We start from the raw sequence: 18,544 nt of genomic DNA, 5'->3' as shown, positions 1-18,544 counted from the left end.
GTAATCAAATTTGAAAATGAAATACCTGATGCTAAATGAAATGATGCTAGATGTCTATGGCCAATAATCTTAGGAATATGGTGGAAAGAATTCAAACTAGCCATGGAATCTGTAAAAAGTACAAAAAAGACTGGTGATGATATCGTAAATAGCACCAGAAATAAAAATACAAAAATTGAAATATCCTTCCACGTACCTTTAAAATGTAAACTGGAAGAATCAAAGTGAGATTTTAAAAAGTGTGAGTTTAGTTGACAAAGAGCTTGCCCCAAGGAGCATAACTGCCTCAGCATGGACGCTGCTATGATGAATGGTTATATTGTAGTAGCAACGGAAGTGCTTACTCAAATCAGCGGTCATGTGATCGCTATTAGCAATTGGGTCTTGAAAGGAAAGCAGCAATCCTAGAAAACATAACAGGTAAAACACTCTCTCATAGTAACATAACATAGTAGATGACGGCAGATAAAGACCCGAATGGTCCATCCAGTCTGCCCAACCTGATTCAATTTAAATTTTTTTCTTCTTGGGCAAGAATCCAAAGCTCTACCCAGTACTATGCTTGGGTTCCAACTGCTGAAGTCTCCGTAAAGCTCACTCCAGCCCATCTACACCCTCCCAGCCGCTGAAGCTCTCCCCAGCCCATTCTCAACCAAAAGGACATATACAGACACAGACCTTGCAAGTCTGCCCAGTACTGGCCTTAGTTCTTCAATATCAGTAGCTAAAGTAAAAGCAAGTTAAAGTACTCTTGGGTTATTCCATGTCAAGTGATCAAGGGCTCCCTGCATGACCATCACGGATTTTGATGAAACTTCATATGCAGAGTCCACCATGTCTCAAACAAACTTTGGTAAAGTTTTAGTTTCGCCTGTGGAATATTCGTGGAGATATAGCCATTTGTTTGACCCCATACTGCAATGACATACAGTACGACAGTGACATTCTGACAACTTTGAGACACAATATCTCACGAGCTATGTTTCCAAAAAAACTGAAACTTAGCTACCCTGCACAACTTTTGGAGCTCTATCAGTGCTACCAATAATAATTTTTGTCGAGCACTGAGTGAATGGCTGAATTACAGTAAACTTGGCCGAAAAAATTAGTGCTCCAAAAAAAGTAAAAGTTTGACATTACTTAGCTCCCACAATAATTGAGTAATAAATGCGAAATCCCTGATGGTCATGCAGGGCACTTTCCAAGAATCTGATCACTTGACATGGAATGACCCTCTTGCAGAAGACTCTGGAGGGCCCGTGGTCAGAATCTTCTCCATAATTCAACGGCAGTAGACTATGTCAATGGCCAGGGAGGTGCCAGGAGCAACTCTCTGGCTCCAGAGGCCCGTCTTCTCTTTATCTGGGCAGAACACCACCTCCAGGTGCTCTCAGCAGTGCATGTGGCAGGAGTCGACATTGTTCTGGCCGACTTCCTCAGCAGACAGCCCTTAGATCAGGGTGACTAGGTGCTGGCCTCGACAGCGTTCCAAGCCATTGTGCGGCACTGGGATCGGCCCCGCTTTGACCTTCTGGCCACCGCAAAGAACATGAAAGCAGATCGCTTCTTCAGTCGATGCTTGGAAGCGAGGGTTTTGATGCTCTGGTGCAGCCATGGCCTCAGGAAATCCTCCTGTATGTCTTTCCTCCCTGTCCCGTGCTAGGCCCAGTCTTTTGGCGGATCACAGTCCAACCAGGCAGTGTCATACTCCAGACTAGCCTCGCAGGCCATGGTATGTGGATCTGATGCATCCATCCTGACCTACCTATGCTTGAGCATTGTAAATCCAGATATACAATGTCGACCAGCTTGCCCTTGTCTATCTGCCTGCTTACTCCCTCGAAAAAGTGCAGCAAGTTCATCAAGCAAGATCTTCCCTTGATGAAGCCGTGCTGGCTGGTCCTCATCAGCTCGTGTCCATCAAGGTGATCAATGATGCGGTCCTTTATCAGCGCCTCTACCATATTTCCCGGTACTGAGGTCAGACTCACCGGTCTGTAGTTTCCCAGATCTCTCCTCGAGCCTTTCTTGAAGATCGGCGTGACATTCGCCACTTTCCAGTCTTCCAGAATCCTTCCCGATTTGATTGACAGATTGGCTATTAGTTGAAACAGTTCAGCTATAGCCCCTTTCAGTTCCCTGATCACCCGGTCCCAGGGATTTATCGTTTTTAAGCCTATCAATCTGCCTGCATAACTCTTCTAGACTGACCGCATCATTGATCACTTTGATGGACACGGCTTAATGAGGACTGAGGAGTAGTGGCTCGTGGCCAGCAGGGGGTGATGTGTATGGGACGGTAATGGAATGGATGTCAGAACATGATAAGTGCAGTATTTTTTGTGGAGTTTTTCGTATGATTCTGGGTAATTCTAGTTAGACAAACATCGGTGTCAGTTAAGGACCACGCCCAAATAGAAGCATACGGAAAAACGGCTGAATAAAAATCTGAATAATATGTAGCTAAGGCCAGAAAAAAACACACCACAGATTAATATAAGGGAAAGCATAATAATATCTGTTTATGTACTTTGCTGTTGAGCCAAATCATGGTGAAAATCATGATTACATGGAATCCATTTTGAGTTCTCTGTGTCTGCTATACCTTCACATGTGGAGGAATCCATTTTGGGTTCCTGGAATCCATTTTGTGTGTCCAGGTCTTTGTTACCAGCAGCGTGGTGTTAATTAATACCACATGTGCTTGCTTTAGATTGGCCGGGAAAATAACGTGTCCTAAACTAAGAGATAAAATGCATTAAGTATGAATGACTGAGTTATGAATGAATGGGGCCCCTGGAGTGATTTGTGTGATTGGAGTGATTTATGTATGACTGTGTATTTAAACAAAAGGATGAATTTTGAAAAAACATATTTATATATCTTTGCAACCTAAAGAAATCCTAAAACAGCATCTGGAAGTAATTAAGTCAGAAACTCTTGCTCTTTGTGTGCGAGACTGTCAGCTCAGGCAGCCCGAGAGTTTTTTCCTTTAAGGCTAAGAACTTGTCAGCATGGAAAGGCTGAGAATTTCTCAGCACCATGTTAATAATTGTAGATTCTCTTGAATATGTTATAATGTTAATTCAAAAATTAAAAGTAATTTACTAAAATTGTCTAACTTTTAAATGTGGAAGAATTTTTGTCCAACTTTTAGGACCACCTCTTTGGTGAAATGTTATTGGTTGTCAAACTTGATGATGTCACTGAGCCAAAAGTTATATAATAGAATGAAATGAGATATGAAGACGAGACCGTTATTAGAAGGCCAGCATTTGGCATCTATAATGATCTCCCATTAGCGCAACTGTTAAGCAATTATGTCTTTTGATCTCATAATGGAAAAATAGAAACAATAATTCAATAAATCTTAATTATCATTTTGAAAACCTTGCGCTGGTGTCATTTTGCATGTGTTATTATGTTCAAACCGAAGCTTTCAAAGAGGCGTCGATGTCCCTTGCTTAGGACCAGCCAGTACGGTTTCAGCAAAGGCAGATCTTGCTTGATGAACTTGCTGCACTTCTTTGAGGGAGTAAACAGGCAGTTAGACAAGGGCGACCTGGTCGACATTGTATAGCTGGATTTTCAGAAGGCGTTCGACAAGGTTCCGCATGAACGACTACTTCGGAAAAATGAGAGCCATGGAATGAGGGTGAAATACACACGTGGATTAAAAACTGGCTGGAGCATAGGAAACAGAGTGAGGGTAAATGGACAATATTCGGACTGGAAGAGTATCACTAGCGGGGTGCCGCAGGGCTCGGTGCTTGGACCCGTGCTCTTTAACATCTTTATAAATGATCTGGACATAGGTACGACAAGTGAGGTGATTAAGTTTGCGGATGATACGAAGTTATTCAGAATAGTAAAGACACAGGGGGATTGCGAAGATCTACAAAGTGACATAATCAAGCTCGAGAAATGGGCAGCGACGTGGCAAATGAGGTTCAATGTGGATAAGTGCAAAGTGGTGCATGTCGGTAACAAAAATCTCATGCTTGAATACAGGATGTCCAGGGTGGTACTTGGAGAGACCTCCCAGGAAAGAGCTTGGGAATTCTGATCGACAAGTCGATGAAGCCGTCCGCGCAATGTGCGGTGGTGGCGAAAAGGGCGAACAGAATGATAGGAATGATTAAGAAGGGGATCATGAACAGATCGGAGAATGTTATCATGCCACTGTAACAGGCCATGGTACGCCCTCACCTGGAATCTTGCGTCCATCACTGGTTGCCGTACATGAAGAAGGACATGGTACTACTCAAAAGGGTCCAGAGAAGAGCAACTAAAATGGTAAAGGGGCTGGAGGAGTTGCTGTACAGTGAGAGATTAGAGAAACTGGGCCTCTTCTCCCTTGAAAAGAGGAGACTGAGAGGAGACATGATCAAAACATTCAAAATACTGAAGGGAATAGACTTAGTAGAGAAAGACAGACTGTTCACCCTCTCCAAGGTAGGGAGAATGAGAGGGCACTCTCTAAAGTTGAAAGGGGATAGATTCCGTACAAACGTAAGGAAGTTCTTCTTCACGCAGAGAGTAGTGGAGAGCTGGAACACTCTTCCGGAGTCTGTTGTAGGGGAAAACACCCTCTAGAGTTTCAAGACTAAGCTGGACAAGTTCCTGCTAAACTGGGATGTACACAGGTGAGGCTGGACTCATTTTATAGCACTGGTCTTTGACCTGCGGGCCGCCGTGTGAGCAAGATGGACACTGGTCTGACCCAGCAGCGGCAATTCTTATGTTCTTATCCCTGTCAGTTTCCCATCCTCGTTTCCTGCATATAGCCTGTCGGCTTCCGGTATGTTGCGTATATCCTCGTCGGTAAAGACAGACGCAAAAAATGTGTTCAGTTTGTCGGCAATGGCTTTGTCCTCCATTAGCGCTCCCTTTATTGCATGGTCATCCAATGGCCCCACTGCTCCCTTCACCAGTTATTTCCCCTTAACATATCGAAAGAACGGCTTGAAGTTTTTCGCCTCCTTTGCTATTTTTTCCTCATAGTCTTTTTTGGCCCTTCTTAACATCTTGTGGCACCTGCTTTGATGTTGTATGTGCTTTTACCAGTTTTCGTCCGTTTTTTTACCTTTTCCGTTCCTTAAACGAGGTCTTCTTGTCTCTGATCGCTTGCTTTACTGCTACAGTGGGCCATGACAGTTCCCTGTCCTTTTTCCTCTTGGATCCCTTGGTGATATGCGATATGTATAGATTTTGTGCCTCGTTGACCGTGTCCTTATAAAGGGACGATGCTTGCTCTAGTGTTTTTACAGTGCTTATCCTTTTCTTAATCTTCTTCCCCAACATGAGTCTCATCCATTCGTAATTCCCTTTTCGGAAGTTCAGTTCCTTGGCGGTCGTTTTGAATCGATGTTTTGCCCCTCTGTCCAGGTTGAAGGGGATCATATTGTGATCACTGCTTCCTCGTGTCCCTTCGACTTCTACACCTTGCGCCGGTCCTTGTAGTCCATTTAGAATTAAGTCCAGAATTGCATTTCCTCTTGTATTTTCCTTGACAAGTTGTTCCAGGAAGCAATCGCCTACAGCATCTAGGAACTTGGCCTCCCTATCTCAGCCGGAGGTGCCTAGGTTCCAGTCTATCCCTGGATAATTGAAGTCACCCATAATAACCATGTTGCCTCCCTTGCATTTGCGTTTAATCTCATCCGTCATTTCTCCATCAATTTCTTCGGACTACCCTGGGGGTTGGTAGTAGATGCCGATCTTTGTTTCCATTCCTTTGGTCCCTGGAATTTTGGCCCATAAGGAAACTGGTCTGCAGCGGTCAAAACAGCAGTTAGGGAGTCCAAATTTCGAGTGGAAGAAACTTTGGGAAAAAACATTAAAAAAGGGGACAAATCTTTCTTCAGGTATATTAGTGATAGGAAAAGGAACACAGACGGCATAGTACGCTTTAGAAGACCGGACGGAAACTACGCAGTGGCAGATTCTGAAAAAGCCGAAATACTAAATGAATATTTCTGCTCAGTCTTCACCTGTGAGGCACCGGGACACGGACCACAGTTGATGGCAAAACAAATTGCAGAAGACCCGTTTCAGAATTTTGAGTTCACACCTGAAGATGTCTACAGCGAACTGACAAGGCTCAAGTAGAACAAGGCCATGGGACTGGACAATTTATACCCAAGAGTGCTTAGAGAATTGAGAGATGTTCTGGTGGAACCGTTGGCCGTGCTCTTCAATCTCTCACTAAGCACGGGGAAAGTTCCGTTGGACTGGAAAACAGCCAATGTCGTTCCTCTGCATAAAAAGGGTTGCAAGGCTGAGGCTGCGAACTATAGACCGGTGAGTCTCACTTCAATAGTGTGTAAACTCATGGAAACACTAATTAAGCATAAATTAGATACGGTCTTGAAAGAGGGGAATCTCCGGGACCCCAGTCAACATGGATTCACCAAGGGTAGGTCCTGCCAGTCCAATCTTATCAGCTTCTTTGACTGGGTAACAAGAAGGCTGGACTCGGGAGAGTCCTTAGACATCGTATACCTTGACTTCAGCAAGGCTTTTGACAGCGTCCCACACCGCAGACTGCTGAACAAGATGGAATCGATGGGGTTAGGAGTAACACTAACTGCATGGGTTAAAGATTGGCTAAGTGGCAGACTTCAGAGGGTGATGGTTAACGGTACCCTCTCCAAAACGTCGGAAGTGACCAGCGGAGTGCCGCAGGGCTCAGTCCTGGGTCCACTCCTCTTCAACATATTCATTAGGGATTTGACTCAAGGGCTTCAAGGTAAGGTAACCTTATTCGCTGATGATGCCAAACTATGCAATATCATAAACGGCTACAATCTGCAAGATACTATGGAACATGACCTCCGTACTTTAGAAAGTTGGTCCTCTGTCTGGCAGCTGGGCTTCAACGCCAAGAAATGTAAGGTCATGCATCTCGGAAATGGAAATCCATGCAGAACTTACACCTTGAATGGAGAAACTTTAACCAAGACTACGGCAGAACGAGACTTGGGAGTGATCATCAGTGCAGACATGAAGACTGCTACTCAAGTGGAGAAGGCTTCATCTAAGGCACGGCAGATGATGGGTTGTATCAAGAGAAGTTTTGTCAACAGGAAGCCTGAGGTCATGATGCCATTATACAGAGCCATGGTGAGACCTCATCTAGAACAGTGTTCTTCAACCTTTTTACACCCGTGGACCGGCAGAAATAAAAGAATTATTTTGTGGACCGGCAAACTACTAAGACCGAAATTTAAAAAAACACATTTTCGCCCCGTCTCTGCAAGCTCGGTCCCCACAAACCATCTGATCCCATCTGCACAAGCCTCAGTTATGATTTTATATTGAACGTATTTTATTAAAGTATAAAAGAAATAATATTCTGTACAATTGTCATTAAATAAATACAATAAATATTCAGAGCAAGGACCAACAAAACCCCTGTCTCCCCTCCCCTTCACATATATCCCCTCTACTATCAAGAAAACTGAACAAGCCAAATTATTACAGAATGCTACACAGAAATATCATGCTAACAGAATACTGCAGTCACACATGATAGGAATAGTGTTAGGCTTTGCAGTCCCCAGTTATGTCTCTAGCAGGATATATATTTCAAATCTGATATATTGTAATGATAAAATAGAAATAAATGATTTTTTTCTACCTTTTGTGGTCTCTGCTTTCATCTTCTTTCCACTCTTCCTTCCAGCGTCTGCCCTTTCCATCCACTGTATGGCCTCTCCCCCTTCCATATATATCTGATTTCTTTCTATGCCCCTCTCCCCTTTCCATCCAGCCTGTGTCTCCTCTCTCCTTTTTACATCATTCATTCCAGCTTCACTGCTTTCTTCATTTTTATCTCTCCTACACCAGATCTAGCATCTTTATCCCTCTCATTTCTCTGCTGACCCCCTTTCCAGCATCAATCTCTCTCTACTTTCTCATTCCTTTCTCTCCCCTTTCCCTCCTCTAATCTCCCTGCCAGCTGTTTCCTTCCTTTTTTCCTTCTCCCTTCCCTCCTTCCCCCTATCCAACAGTAGCTCTCTTCCCATCCCTTTCCCTCTTCCCCTCCCAGCAGCATCTCTCTTTCTACCTCCCTCCAGGTGCAGTAGCAGCTCTCCCTTTACCAGCAGCTTCCCAGCCTCCAACAGTAGCTTCCTCTCCTTCCAGCAGCTCTCAGTACTTGCCTGCAGCAGTGATTTCCTTAGGCAGCCTTGGGTCCGTTGCAGCCTCTGAGGAAAGGGGAAGTTGCCAAAGTGAATCACTGCCCTGGTAAGTACAGAGCTGCTAGGAAAGGAGACAGCCACTGTTGAAGGCTCCCTATGATCTTACTCCTGTTGTGCCCTGCACATTCGCGACCCCCCCAAGCCGGCAAAAACAGCTTTGCACTGCAGGCCCTGCCGCCCAAGACGAGCCGGAGGCATTCTACCTGCCGCATCCTGCACGTGAGCAGACTCTCAGCACAGACGCTGCTGATGGCCCCAATCCACACGCTGACCCCCCCGCGCACGCTGACCATCTCCCTTCTACCTGCACCTTCCCCGGGGCCCTCTTCGGCGACTCGGCAGGGACAGCGATCAAGACAGGCTGCCGACGTCGGGCATTCCCTCTCTGAGTCCCGCCTATTTTGTTTCAACTTCCTGTTTCCGCATAGGCGAGACTCACAGAGTGAATGCCTGATGTCAGCAGCCTGTCTTGATCGCCCGAGGCTGGAAGGAACAGAAGATTTCCGCGAACACCACCGGGGCAGGAAATTTAACAGCGTCCATCTTGCTGGCCCTGTGCGGACCGGCAGGAATTTTCTGTGGACCGGCACCGGTCCGCGGACCGGCGGTTGAAGAACTGTGATCTAGAATACTGTGTGCAATTTTGGAGGCCACATTACCGTAAAGATGTGCTCAGAATTGAGTCGGTTCAGCGGATGGCCACCAGGATGGTCTCGGGGCTAAAGGGTCTCTTGTACGAAGAAAGACTGAACAAATTGCAGCTCTATACTCTCAAGGAGCGTAGGGAGAGGGGAGACATGATTGAGACATTTAAGTACATCACGGGACGGGTCGAGGTGGAAGATGATATCTTTCTTCTCAAAGGACCCTCGAACACAAGAGGACATCCGCTCAAACTCAGGGGAGGGAAGTTTCGTGGAGACATCAGGAAGTACTTCTTCACGGAACGAGTGATAGAGCATTGGAACAAGCTTCCAATACAGGTGATCGAGGCCCGCAGTATCCCAGACTTCAAGAATAAATGGGATACCTATGTGGGATCACTGCGAGAGTCATACCAATGAATAGGGTCGCTAAGATATAGACTTAATAGAGCAGGTCAGTAGAGTTAAGGGGGCCAGTAGACTTAAAAGGGGGTCAATGGTATGGGCAGACTTGATGGGCTGTAGCCCTTATCTGCCGTCATCTTTCTATGTTTCTATCCTAATTTTCGTTTCCGAATCGGTGCTTCGCTGATGTCAAGAGTGGGCGGAGCTACCTCTTGCCATTGCCCCTCACTCTCTCCTGCCTCCTCCAACTCTTTTCCCCTCTTGCCTCCTGCCTCTCTCCTGCCTCCCGACTCTCTGCTACTGCCTGCCCTGCTCTCTGGGCTCAGCTAGTTCAAAAACACAGGCTTCTGTTTTGAGGAACCTAGTTATGCACGGAGTGCTTCTTTATTGTCTGGTAGTCACCAGTGGGTTTTGTCTTTCTGACCATTTGTTTATGCTGACTCATTCTGTCAAGCGCTCCCACTTCTAAGGCCATGATTTCCGGATGGATCTATGAGGCCCTTTTGTCAGCCTACATTTTTTCTGGGAAAGTGTCCTGTTTTTGTCGAAGCACATTCTTATAAATGTATGACTTCTTTGTGGGCCAAAACTAGAGCTGTCTCCCCTGAGGAGATTTGCATGGCAACAACGTGGTCCTCTCTACACGTTTGCCAAGTTTTACAAAGTGGTTATGGTGGCAAGACAGAACTCTGCCTTTGGGTCCTTAGTCTTGAAGATTGGCGCAGTAAGTCTGCCCTAGCTTTTTGGGGGCTGCTTTTTTATTTCCCAGTTGCCTAGAATGTCTCACATATTGCACTGGAAAAGGAGACTATGTACTTACCCTGGTAAGCTCTCTTCCAGTAGATAGGTGAGACATTCTAGACTCCCGCCCTGTCCTTCCTGCACCTAACTGCTGTCTCAGTTTATTTTATGCGTCTCCAAGTTGTAAATTGGATGCCAGACAGCTCTTGGAAGCTGGGGAGTATACTGTATGACAATGTACGTATGTTCCATTTTTCTGTGGGAATAGTTTCTAAACTCCCTTGAGATTTTTGCTGGCTGTTTGCAGCTGATATTGTGAAGTTACTACTTTGAGCAGAACAGTTATTTTGGACCTTGATTGTTCTAGGTATCTCTACTTCACGTTGGTTTGGTGGCCCTTGGTGCTTGGGTACTAATTGTAGGTGGAGCTAAGGAGATCAGTGAAGTACACGGCCATGGGGACACTACCTACTTGTTTAGAATGTCTCACCTATCTACTGGAAAATAGCTTACCAGGGTAAGTACATAATCTCTTTATATAAACAAGAATAAAACTCATTATAAAGACTGTGATACGTTTCCTTTTTATCATATCTAAAAATACACAAAATAATCTAAATGGGAAACATTCTACATGTTTATATTATGATAAAACTTTTTATCTTCAAACAGGTATAAAATCTCTTCAGAGGATCCATGAAAATGAGAGGCCATTTACATGTCCAGAATGTGACAAATGTTTTCATCAGCAATCAAAATTAAGAACACACAAGAGGATTCATACTGGAGAGAAGCCGTATACCTGTCCAGAATGTGGTAAAAGCTTTAATCAGCAATCACATTTAACACTACACAAGAGGATTCATACTGGAGAGAAACCGTATACTTGTCCAGAATGTGGGGAAAAGCTTTATTCAGCAAGCACATTTAACAATACACAAAAAGATTCATACTGGAGAGAAACCGTATACCTGTCCAGAATGTGGGAAAAGCTTTAATCAGCAAACAAAATTAAAACTGCACAATAGAATTCATACTGGAGAGAAACCATATACCTGTTCAGTATGTAGGAAAAACTTTACTCAGCTACCACATTTAAAACTACACAAGAGGATTCATACTGGAGAGAAACCGTATACCTGTCAAGAATGTGGGAAAAGATATCGTCAGTCCTCAGCTTTCAAAACGCACAAGAGGGTTCATACTGGAGAGAAACCATATATTTGTCCAGAATGTGGGAAAAGTTTTATTCGGCAATTATGTTTAAAAGTACACACAAGGATTCATACTGGAGAGAAACCATATACTTGTCCAGAATGTGGTAAACGGTTTAATCAACACTCACATTTAACAATGCACAAGAAGATTCATACCGGAGAGAAGCCATATGCCTGTCCAGAATGTAGTAAAAGATTTAATCAGCAATCAAAGTTAGAGCTGCACCAGAGGATTCATACTGGAGAGAAACCATATACCTGTCCAGAATGTGATAAAAGCTTTATTCAGCAATCACATTTAACACTACACAAGAGGATTCATACTGGAGAGAAACCATATGCCTGTCCAGAATGTGGTAAAAGATTTACTCAGCAATCAAATTTAACGCTACACAAGAGGATTCATACTGGAGAGAAACCATATACCTGCCCAGAATGTGGGAAAAACTTTACTCGGCAATCTCATTTAACACTCCACAAGAGGATTCATACTGGAGAGAAACCATATACCTGTCCAGAATGTAGTAAAAGCTTTAATCGGCTAGAAGACTTAAAGCGGCACAAGAGGATTCATACTGGAGAGAAACCATATACCTGTCCCGAATGTGGGAAAAGTTTTAATCGGCAATTATGTTTAAAAGTACACAAGAGAATTCATACTGGAGAAAAACCATATACCTGTACAGAATGTGGGAAAAGATATAGTGATCCTTCAGGTTTAAAAATGCACAAGAGGATTCATACTGGAGAAAAACCATATGCCTGTCCAGAATGTGGGAAAAGCTTTAATCAACACTCACATTTAACACTACACAAGAGGATTCATACTGGAGAGAAACCATTTACCTGTCCAGAATGTGGGAAAAGATATCGTGATTCCTCGGATTTCAAAAAGCACAAGAGGATTCATACTGGAGAGAAACCATATACCTGTTCAGAATGTGGTAAAAGATTTACTTGGCAATCAAATTTAACGCTACACAAGAGGATTCATACTGGAGAGAAACCATATACCTGCCCAGAATGTGGGAAAAACTTTAATCGGCAATCACATTTAAAGCTCCACAAGAGGATTCATACTGGAGAGAAACCATATACCTGTCCAGAATGTAGTAAAAGCTTTAATCGGCTAGCAGACTTAAAGCGGCACAAGAGGATTCATACTGGAGAGAAACCATATACCTGTCCCGAATGTGGGAAAAGTTTTAATCGGCAATTATGTTTAAAAGTACACAAGAGAATTCATACTGGAGAAAAACCATATACCTGTACAGAATGTGGGAAAAGATATAGTGATCCTTCAGGTTTAAAAATGCACAAGAGGATTCATACTGGAGAAAAACCATATGCCTGTCCAGAATGTGGGAAAAGCTTTAATCAACACTCACATTTAACACTACACAAGAGGATTCATACTGGAGAGAAACCATATTCCTGACCAGAATGTGGTAAAAATCTGCAATCACATTTAAAACTGCACGAGAGGATTCATATGGGGAATAATTTCCCCCAAGAGTAACCATGTTCATGTCCAGAATGTGGTAAAAGATTGTATGTGGAGTCAGCTTTAACAAAGGAGATCACATTTAAAGATACACAAGAAGATTCATGCAGGAGATACAGGAAGATTGTGTATATGAACATCTAGGAATGGTGGCAGGAACTACTGAGAAATTGCTGACAGAAAATAAGAACATAAGAATTGCCGCTCCTGGGTCAGAGCAGTGGTCCATCGTGCCCAGCAATCCACTCCCACAGAAGCCCTTAGGTCAAAGACCAGTGACCTAACTGAGACTAGCCTAAAAATGATATTGACATCACGTTAACTATTACAATGATGTCATATTAGGTATAAAGGTTTACTTATTTATTTATTTAGCCTGTCTTCCCAAAAGGAGCCTAGAACGGGTTACAAGAGTACATTCACAATATAGATAGAACATAAGTGATAATACAGTCTTTACGGACATAGCATAGTTGATAATGCAGCATTTCCACTACAGACATAAGAACATAAGAGTGCCTCTGCTGGGTCAGACCAGAGGTCCATTACGCCCAGCAGTCCGCTCGCGCGGCGGCCCATCAGGTCCAGGACCTTTATAGTAATCCTCTATCTATACCCTTCTATCCCCTTTTCCTTCAGGAAATTATCTAAACCTTTCTTGAACCCCCAAACCATACTCTGTTCTATCACACCCTCTGGAAGCGCATTCCAGGTATCCACCACCCTTTGGGTGAAGAAGAACTTCCTAGCATTGGTTCTGAATAGTACAGCTTCTACGTTACAGGCTTAAACATGGCTGATAGTATAGCATCTGCGTGGGTAGCACACTTAAGTTGTACTAGGAGTGTCCATTAAGTTAGGTAGCTATTTAAGTTGCCCTGGGAATGGCATTTGAGTTACAGTAGGAAGCCCAGTAAGTTATATTAGGAGTTGCATTTGAGTCTCATCAGTCAGGTAGTGGAGGTACTGAGGCGCTGTGCTAGTAAAGAGAAAGGTTTTCACGGCCTTCCTGAAGTTCCATAGTCTGTCTAGTGATCTAATGGAGGGGGGAGAAGGGGTGGATGTGCCATAATCTAGATATGAAATGCTCGTTTGCGGGCTGTTTCAGTCTAGAAAGAGTGACCAGTTTTGTTGTTTAAAGTTTAGAGCCCTTCCTGATTTCACGCACACTCCGGGTGTTTTACCCAGTGATTGGTACGCTATTGTACCAAGGACTTGCTGAGGCACCATTGCTCTTTAAACATAGCATTCATAATAACATCGACGCTGCTGCCCTCAGACTGGGACTACTCCTTCACCCAAAACATGATTATAGTCAGATAGCAGCTATTTGGACATCTGAATTGAACGTGGTAGTCTGCGGAGGATATCACATCTGATACATAACACATTACAGAGAATGTGACTATCATATACTTAGGGCATATATATCTCAATCTCAACTGTACCAAATGTAGCACATCAATTAACATTTTTACACATGCTATGTAGTTTTGTTCAGAAGTGCACTTTTTGGGGCCAACTCTTCCATTATATGGGTTCCTTGGTAGGGAGAAGGTTAATCCCTACTCCTAAAGATGTCCTTCTCCGGGGGCTTTCGAGTGGGAGGAGCTAATTTCAAGGAGTGTCGTCTTTTTCTCCAAAAGGTATGGAATGGTATATTACTCATGGGGGTGCAAGATCAGTCTCCATTTTATTGGCAGTGGAGAAACATGGTCCATTGCTTATTGACTTGGGAAGCTAGAGATGCCTGTCTCACTTTTAAAAGAAAGAAACTCGGTCCATGCACTCCCCTCCAAGTCTTGCAGTCTGATGCTTAACAAATTTAATCTATGATACCTTGGGGGAGTATAGCCACAGTTTTGGGTTTTCAGCTCTATGATTTTTCTATTTTTTTTCTCCTCTTTGGATTGCTTATCCCTGGTCCCTCTTCTTGATGTAAATTCTTTTACAGTGTTAACTCATTCTCTTGTTATATCTCAAATGGATTATTGCAACTCACTATATAAAGGTCTGTGTCTAAAAGACATAAAACGTCTTCAACTCGTACAAAATACTGCTATTAAAGTTATTTCAGGTTCCAGAAAATTTGATCACGTCACCCCTTTATTACAAAAAGCTCATTGGTTGCCTGTTGTGCAGCGGATCACCTACAAAATTGCACTTTTGACTTTTAACATTAAACAGACTAATATTCCTGCATTCCTAGATAGATTATTAATTCCGTATGACTCTCCCAGAATCTTAAGATCTGCCTCACAACACTCCCTCAACGTTCCATCCGTAAAGATAATTGGTACTCGTCGTACTCTCGTTTTTTCAGTCACTGCCCCACTAATCTGGAATTCTCTCCCCCTGTTCCTCAGAGCCGAACAAAACTTGCAGAAATGTAAAAGTAGCCTAAAATGCTTGCTTTTTAAAGACGCTTTTAACTGATCTTACTTCCGTACACACCTATTTTCTCATGAATTAAATCATTTCCCTTCCCTATTGTATTTTCCTTATTTGCATTCTTTTTTTTAAATTGTAGCTTTCCTATTTTTCCCCCCAATGTTTTCATGTTACTAGTATGTTGTAATGTTTGTTCATGTTTATTATCTAAAACATTTGTTCCCCAGCTGTTTTAAATTATTATGTACAACGCTTTGTACCTTTGGATAAGCGTTTAATCAAAATTTAAATACACTATGAAACTATGGATTGGGGGTGGGTGGGTTTGGGGGTTCATATTGCTACTATTGCCTGATGATTGCATTCTTTTGTATTTTACGCTGTTTAAACTCAATAAAAAACTTTTCTTCTTCTAAAGCTTAGAGCCCTTCTTTTCAGAGAAAGGAAGAAGGATAAAATGTACATTTCTCTCCCCAGACATGAATGGCACTAATAAACATGAATTTGATTGTTACACGGCTTCCATGCCTGAGTATTTCCTTCGACCAGAATCTCCCCAACTCCAAAATATCATGTCTGTCCAAATTAGATTGTAAGCTCTTCTGAGCAGAGACCGTTTATTGAATGTTAAATGTACACCTCTCAGCACTATAGAAATGATAAATAGTAGTATTACTTTAACATCACAGAATAAGTTTACAGGCTATTAATCAACTGGCATTTTCTGCACTCTAATATAGTCTTGGTATTGTGGACCGGCCTCTTAAAGACCTTGAAACAGCAGCACTAAACCAATATATATAAAAATATAAAATGTCCATTCTTAACTCACAATGAGGATGATGGTGAGGTCTCTCTCCATTGCAAATAAATGTCCCATACCTTATGGAAAAGATGTAGTCGGCCATGCTTCAGGGCTGAAAGTTTCATCATCTAACAAATAGTCATGATTGAATCAATGAAGGTGATCCAGTGAGCTGCTATCAGCGTTTTACCAGCTGCAAACATGTAACGTGCCAATATATGTTTGTGTTTGGGAATAGGTGAAGGCCTCTTGTGCAACATACAATATTTAGGGTGCTGAGGCATAATTCTCCCAATATTAATGCATGTCTACCAAATATGGTACAAATCGCCCACCTCATTAAGATCCCTCCAATATAAAGAGCTGGCCGTTCTATCAATTCTATTCAAGGGCTGAGGTGTATAATACCATCTATAGAGTATGCTATGCCCATTTTCATTCATATTACTAGCTAAGAGGTTTTCAATAAAGCTTTAAAACTGTAGTTCCATGCTTTAGAGGGCATAACCTCTCCCATTTCTTGCTCCCATCCGGTTGTATAATATGTTGTTGGGTGAGTGCGCAAAAACAAAGAACGGGTCTGCAGTGAGGAATGTACAAGGTAAAGGAATGTTTATTAAAAGTCTATACGATATTGTAATCCAAAAACATGGCTCTCATTTACATGGAGTACGGACCCAACATGGTCCGTGTTTCGGAGAAACTCTCCTTCTTCAGGGGTCCGAGATATCCTATGTATCATACGAAAGAACAACGTTATATAAAATAATTAAAATTTGTGATTCATAGCCAAAACTCCTTCCGGGCTAATGCACAGTGTGAAGGCTGCAACAACGCGCGATACAAAAGAGAGATCGATCCGTGCTGCGGAGGCTTTTGTAAAGCCTGCTCTAGGTGTGTAGAGGGGGAGTGAAAGTTCCTCTATGGCCTTTTTGTACATCAGGAGGAGAAGAAAAAAAGCCCAACAAATTTTTAGATTGAATCAGGTTGGGCAGACTAGATGGTCCATTTGGGTCTTTATCCGCTGTCATCTACTATGTTGATCTCTTGAGTTGAGTATAATAAAAGGATTCAGAAGTAAGCAATCCATATTCCGTTTGAAAAATAGCACACGCAGTTATCCCTTGATCATTCCAGAGTTGGCCTAATATACATAAAGAGGCCTTTGCCCAACACAAAAAGACCAGCCAGTCCTGGAGTATATTAAGATAGCTGTGAGACCAAAATATTGGCGTTCAGGAAACCACTGTCGGCGAACCAAATACCAGGTCCTCAGAGGATATCGGAGGAGCAGAATGGCCCTAGTTATTAAAGAACTAGTATTTTAGCCCGTTACATTAACGGGTGCTAGAAGTCTGGTCAGCTCTCGTAGTCCCTTGCCGCCGCCCCCCCTTCCCTTTCCGCGGTCCCGACTCCAAACCTGCCGACTCCAGCAGTGTCTGCATCACTCTACACACGCTGCTTCGAAGCAGCATGTGTAGAGTGATGCAGACGCTGCTGGAGTCGGCAGGTTTGGAGTCAGGACTGCGGGAAGGGAAGAGAAGGGGGGGCAAGGCTAAGAACTTACTTTTACCAGAGCAGGGAGTTCAGCGCTGACAGCCAGTCCTGCCGGCGAGTGTAGTTAGGTGCTGTAAGGCTGGGGACCCACGCATGCGCACTCCTGCCACCACGGACCTACATCTCACAGAACAGGGAAAATGGAATACGCAGGTAGGAGTGCGCATGCACAGCTAGGGTTTTATTATATAGGATGTAGCTGTTTGTAAGGCAGTCCCGGGATGGCCAACAGGGGCACCGAGGGCAATAGGCACTGTTCCATTTGTGCTCAGAGTTTAGGCTAGACATGGGCAACTCTGGTTCTCGAGGGCCGGAATCCAGTCGGGTTTTCAGGATTTCCCCAATGAATATGCATGAGATCTATTTGCAAGCACTGCTTTCAATGCATATTCATTGGGGAAATCCTGAAAACCCGACTGGATTCTGGCCCTCAAGAACAGGAGTTGCCCATGTCTGGTTTAGGCACCCTATTTATCCAAGCCAGCAGAACATGCAATTTTGACGCTTTACTCTTGGTGGGGTTTTCTCCCACCAAATGTAATGAAAAGCTTTCCTATTTAAATCATGAAAAAAAGGAGCATGGTAAATCTTTAGGGAGGGACATAAACAAATAGAGATGCTTCGGTAGCATCACCATCTTTATGGCGGCTATTCACCCTTGCCTGGATTGCAAAAGAGAGCCCATTCCTCAAGAAGTGAAAAAAGATCTCAGAGGCACCCTAGAAAATTGCAGTCATATAACTGATCTATACTTTTAGGGATATTAATCCCAAGGTAACAAATTGTCTCCTTTACCCAAGTGAATGGGTAATTCTGTTTTAATTGTATCACTTCATTCGAGGATAGTGTTAAATTCAAATTTTCAGATCTAAGCATGTTGACCTTAAATCCTGATATGTCCCCATATGGCTAAGGAAGAGAGAGTAAATGTTGCAAGGATGTTTCGGGCTGGATGAGTGTGAGCAGTATATCGTCTGCAAATAGCATGATTTTGCGCTGGATACCACCATACCTTATACCAGAAATCTCGGAATGAGAGTGCACCCGCTTTGCCAAAAGTTGTATAGATAAAGCAA

At 43.2% G+C, this 18,544-nt stretch overlaps 1 protein-coding gene across 1 annotated transcript in view; it reads left to right on the top strand.

Annotated features, from left to right (window-relative positions):
• Positions 1-13,336, top strand: part of LOC117354599 — a 175,559-nt gene extending 162,223 nt beyond the window's left edge. Inside the window, 2 exon segments of the mRNA XM_033932385.1 lie at positions 10,667-10,899; positions 10,901-13,336. Coding sequence (XP_033788276.1) covers positions 10,667-10,899; positions 10,901-12,730 — 2,063 coding nt within the window. The 3' untranslated portion in view covers positions 12,731-13,336.
• The last annotated feature ends 5,208 nt before the right edge of the window (positions 13,337-18,544 follow it).

The sequence above is a fragment of the Geotrypetes seraphini genome, chromosome 2 (genome assembly GCF_902459505.1).
Source record: "Geotrypetes seraphini chromosome 2, aGeoSer1.1, whole genome shotgun sequence".
In the NCBI taxonomy this organism is placed as follows: domain Eukaryota; kingdom Metazoa; phylum Chordata; class Amphibia; order Gymnophiona; family Dermophiidae; genus Geotrypetes; species Geotrypetes seraphini.
The sequence above is the reverse complement of the archived record's forward strand: the minus strand, read 5'-3'. Positions and strand labels throughout refer to the sequence as shown.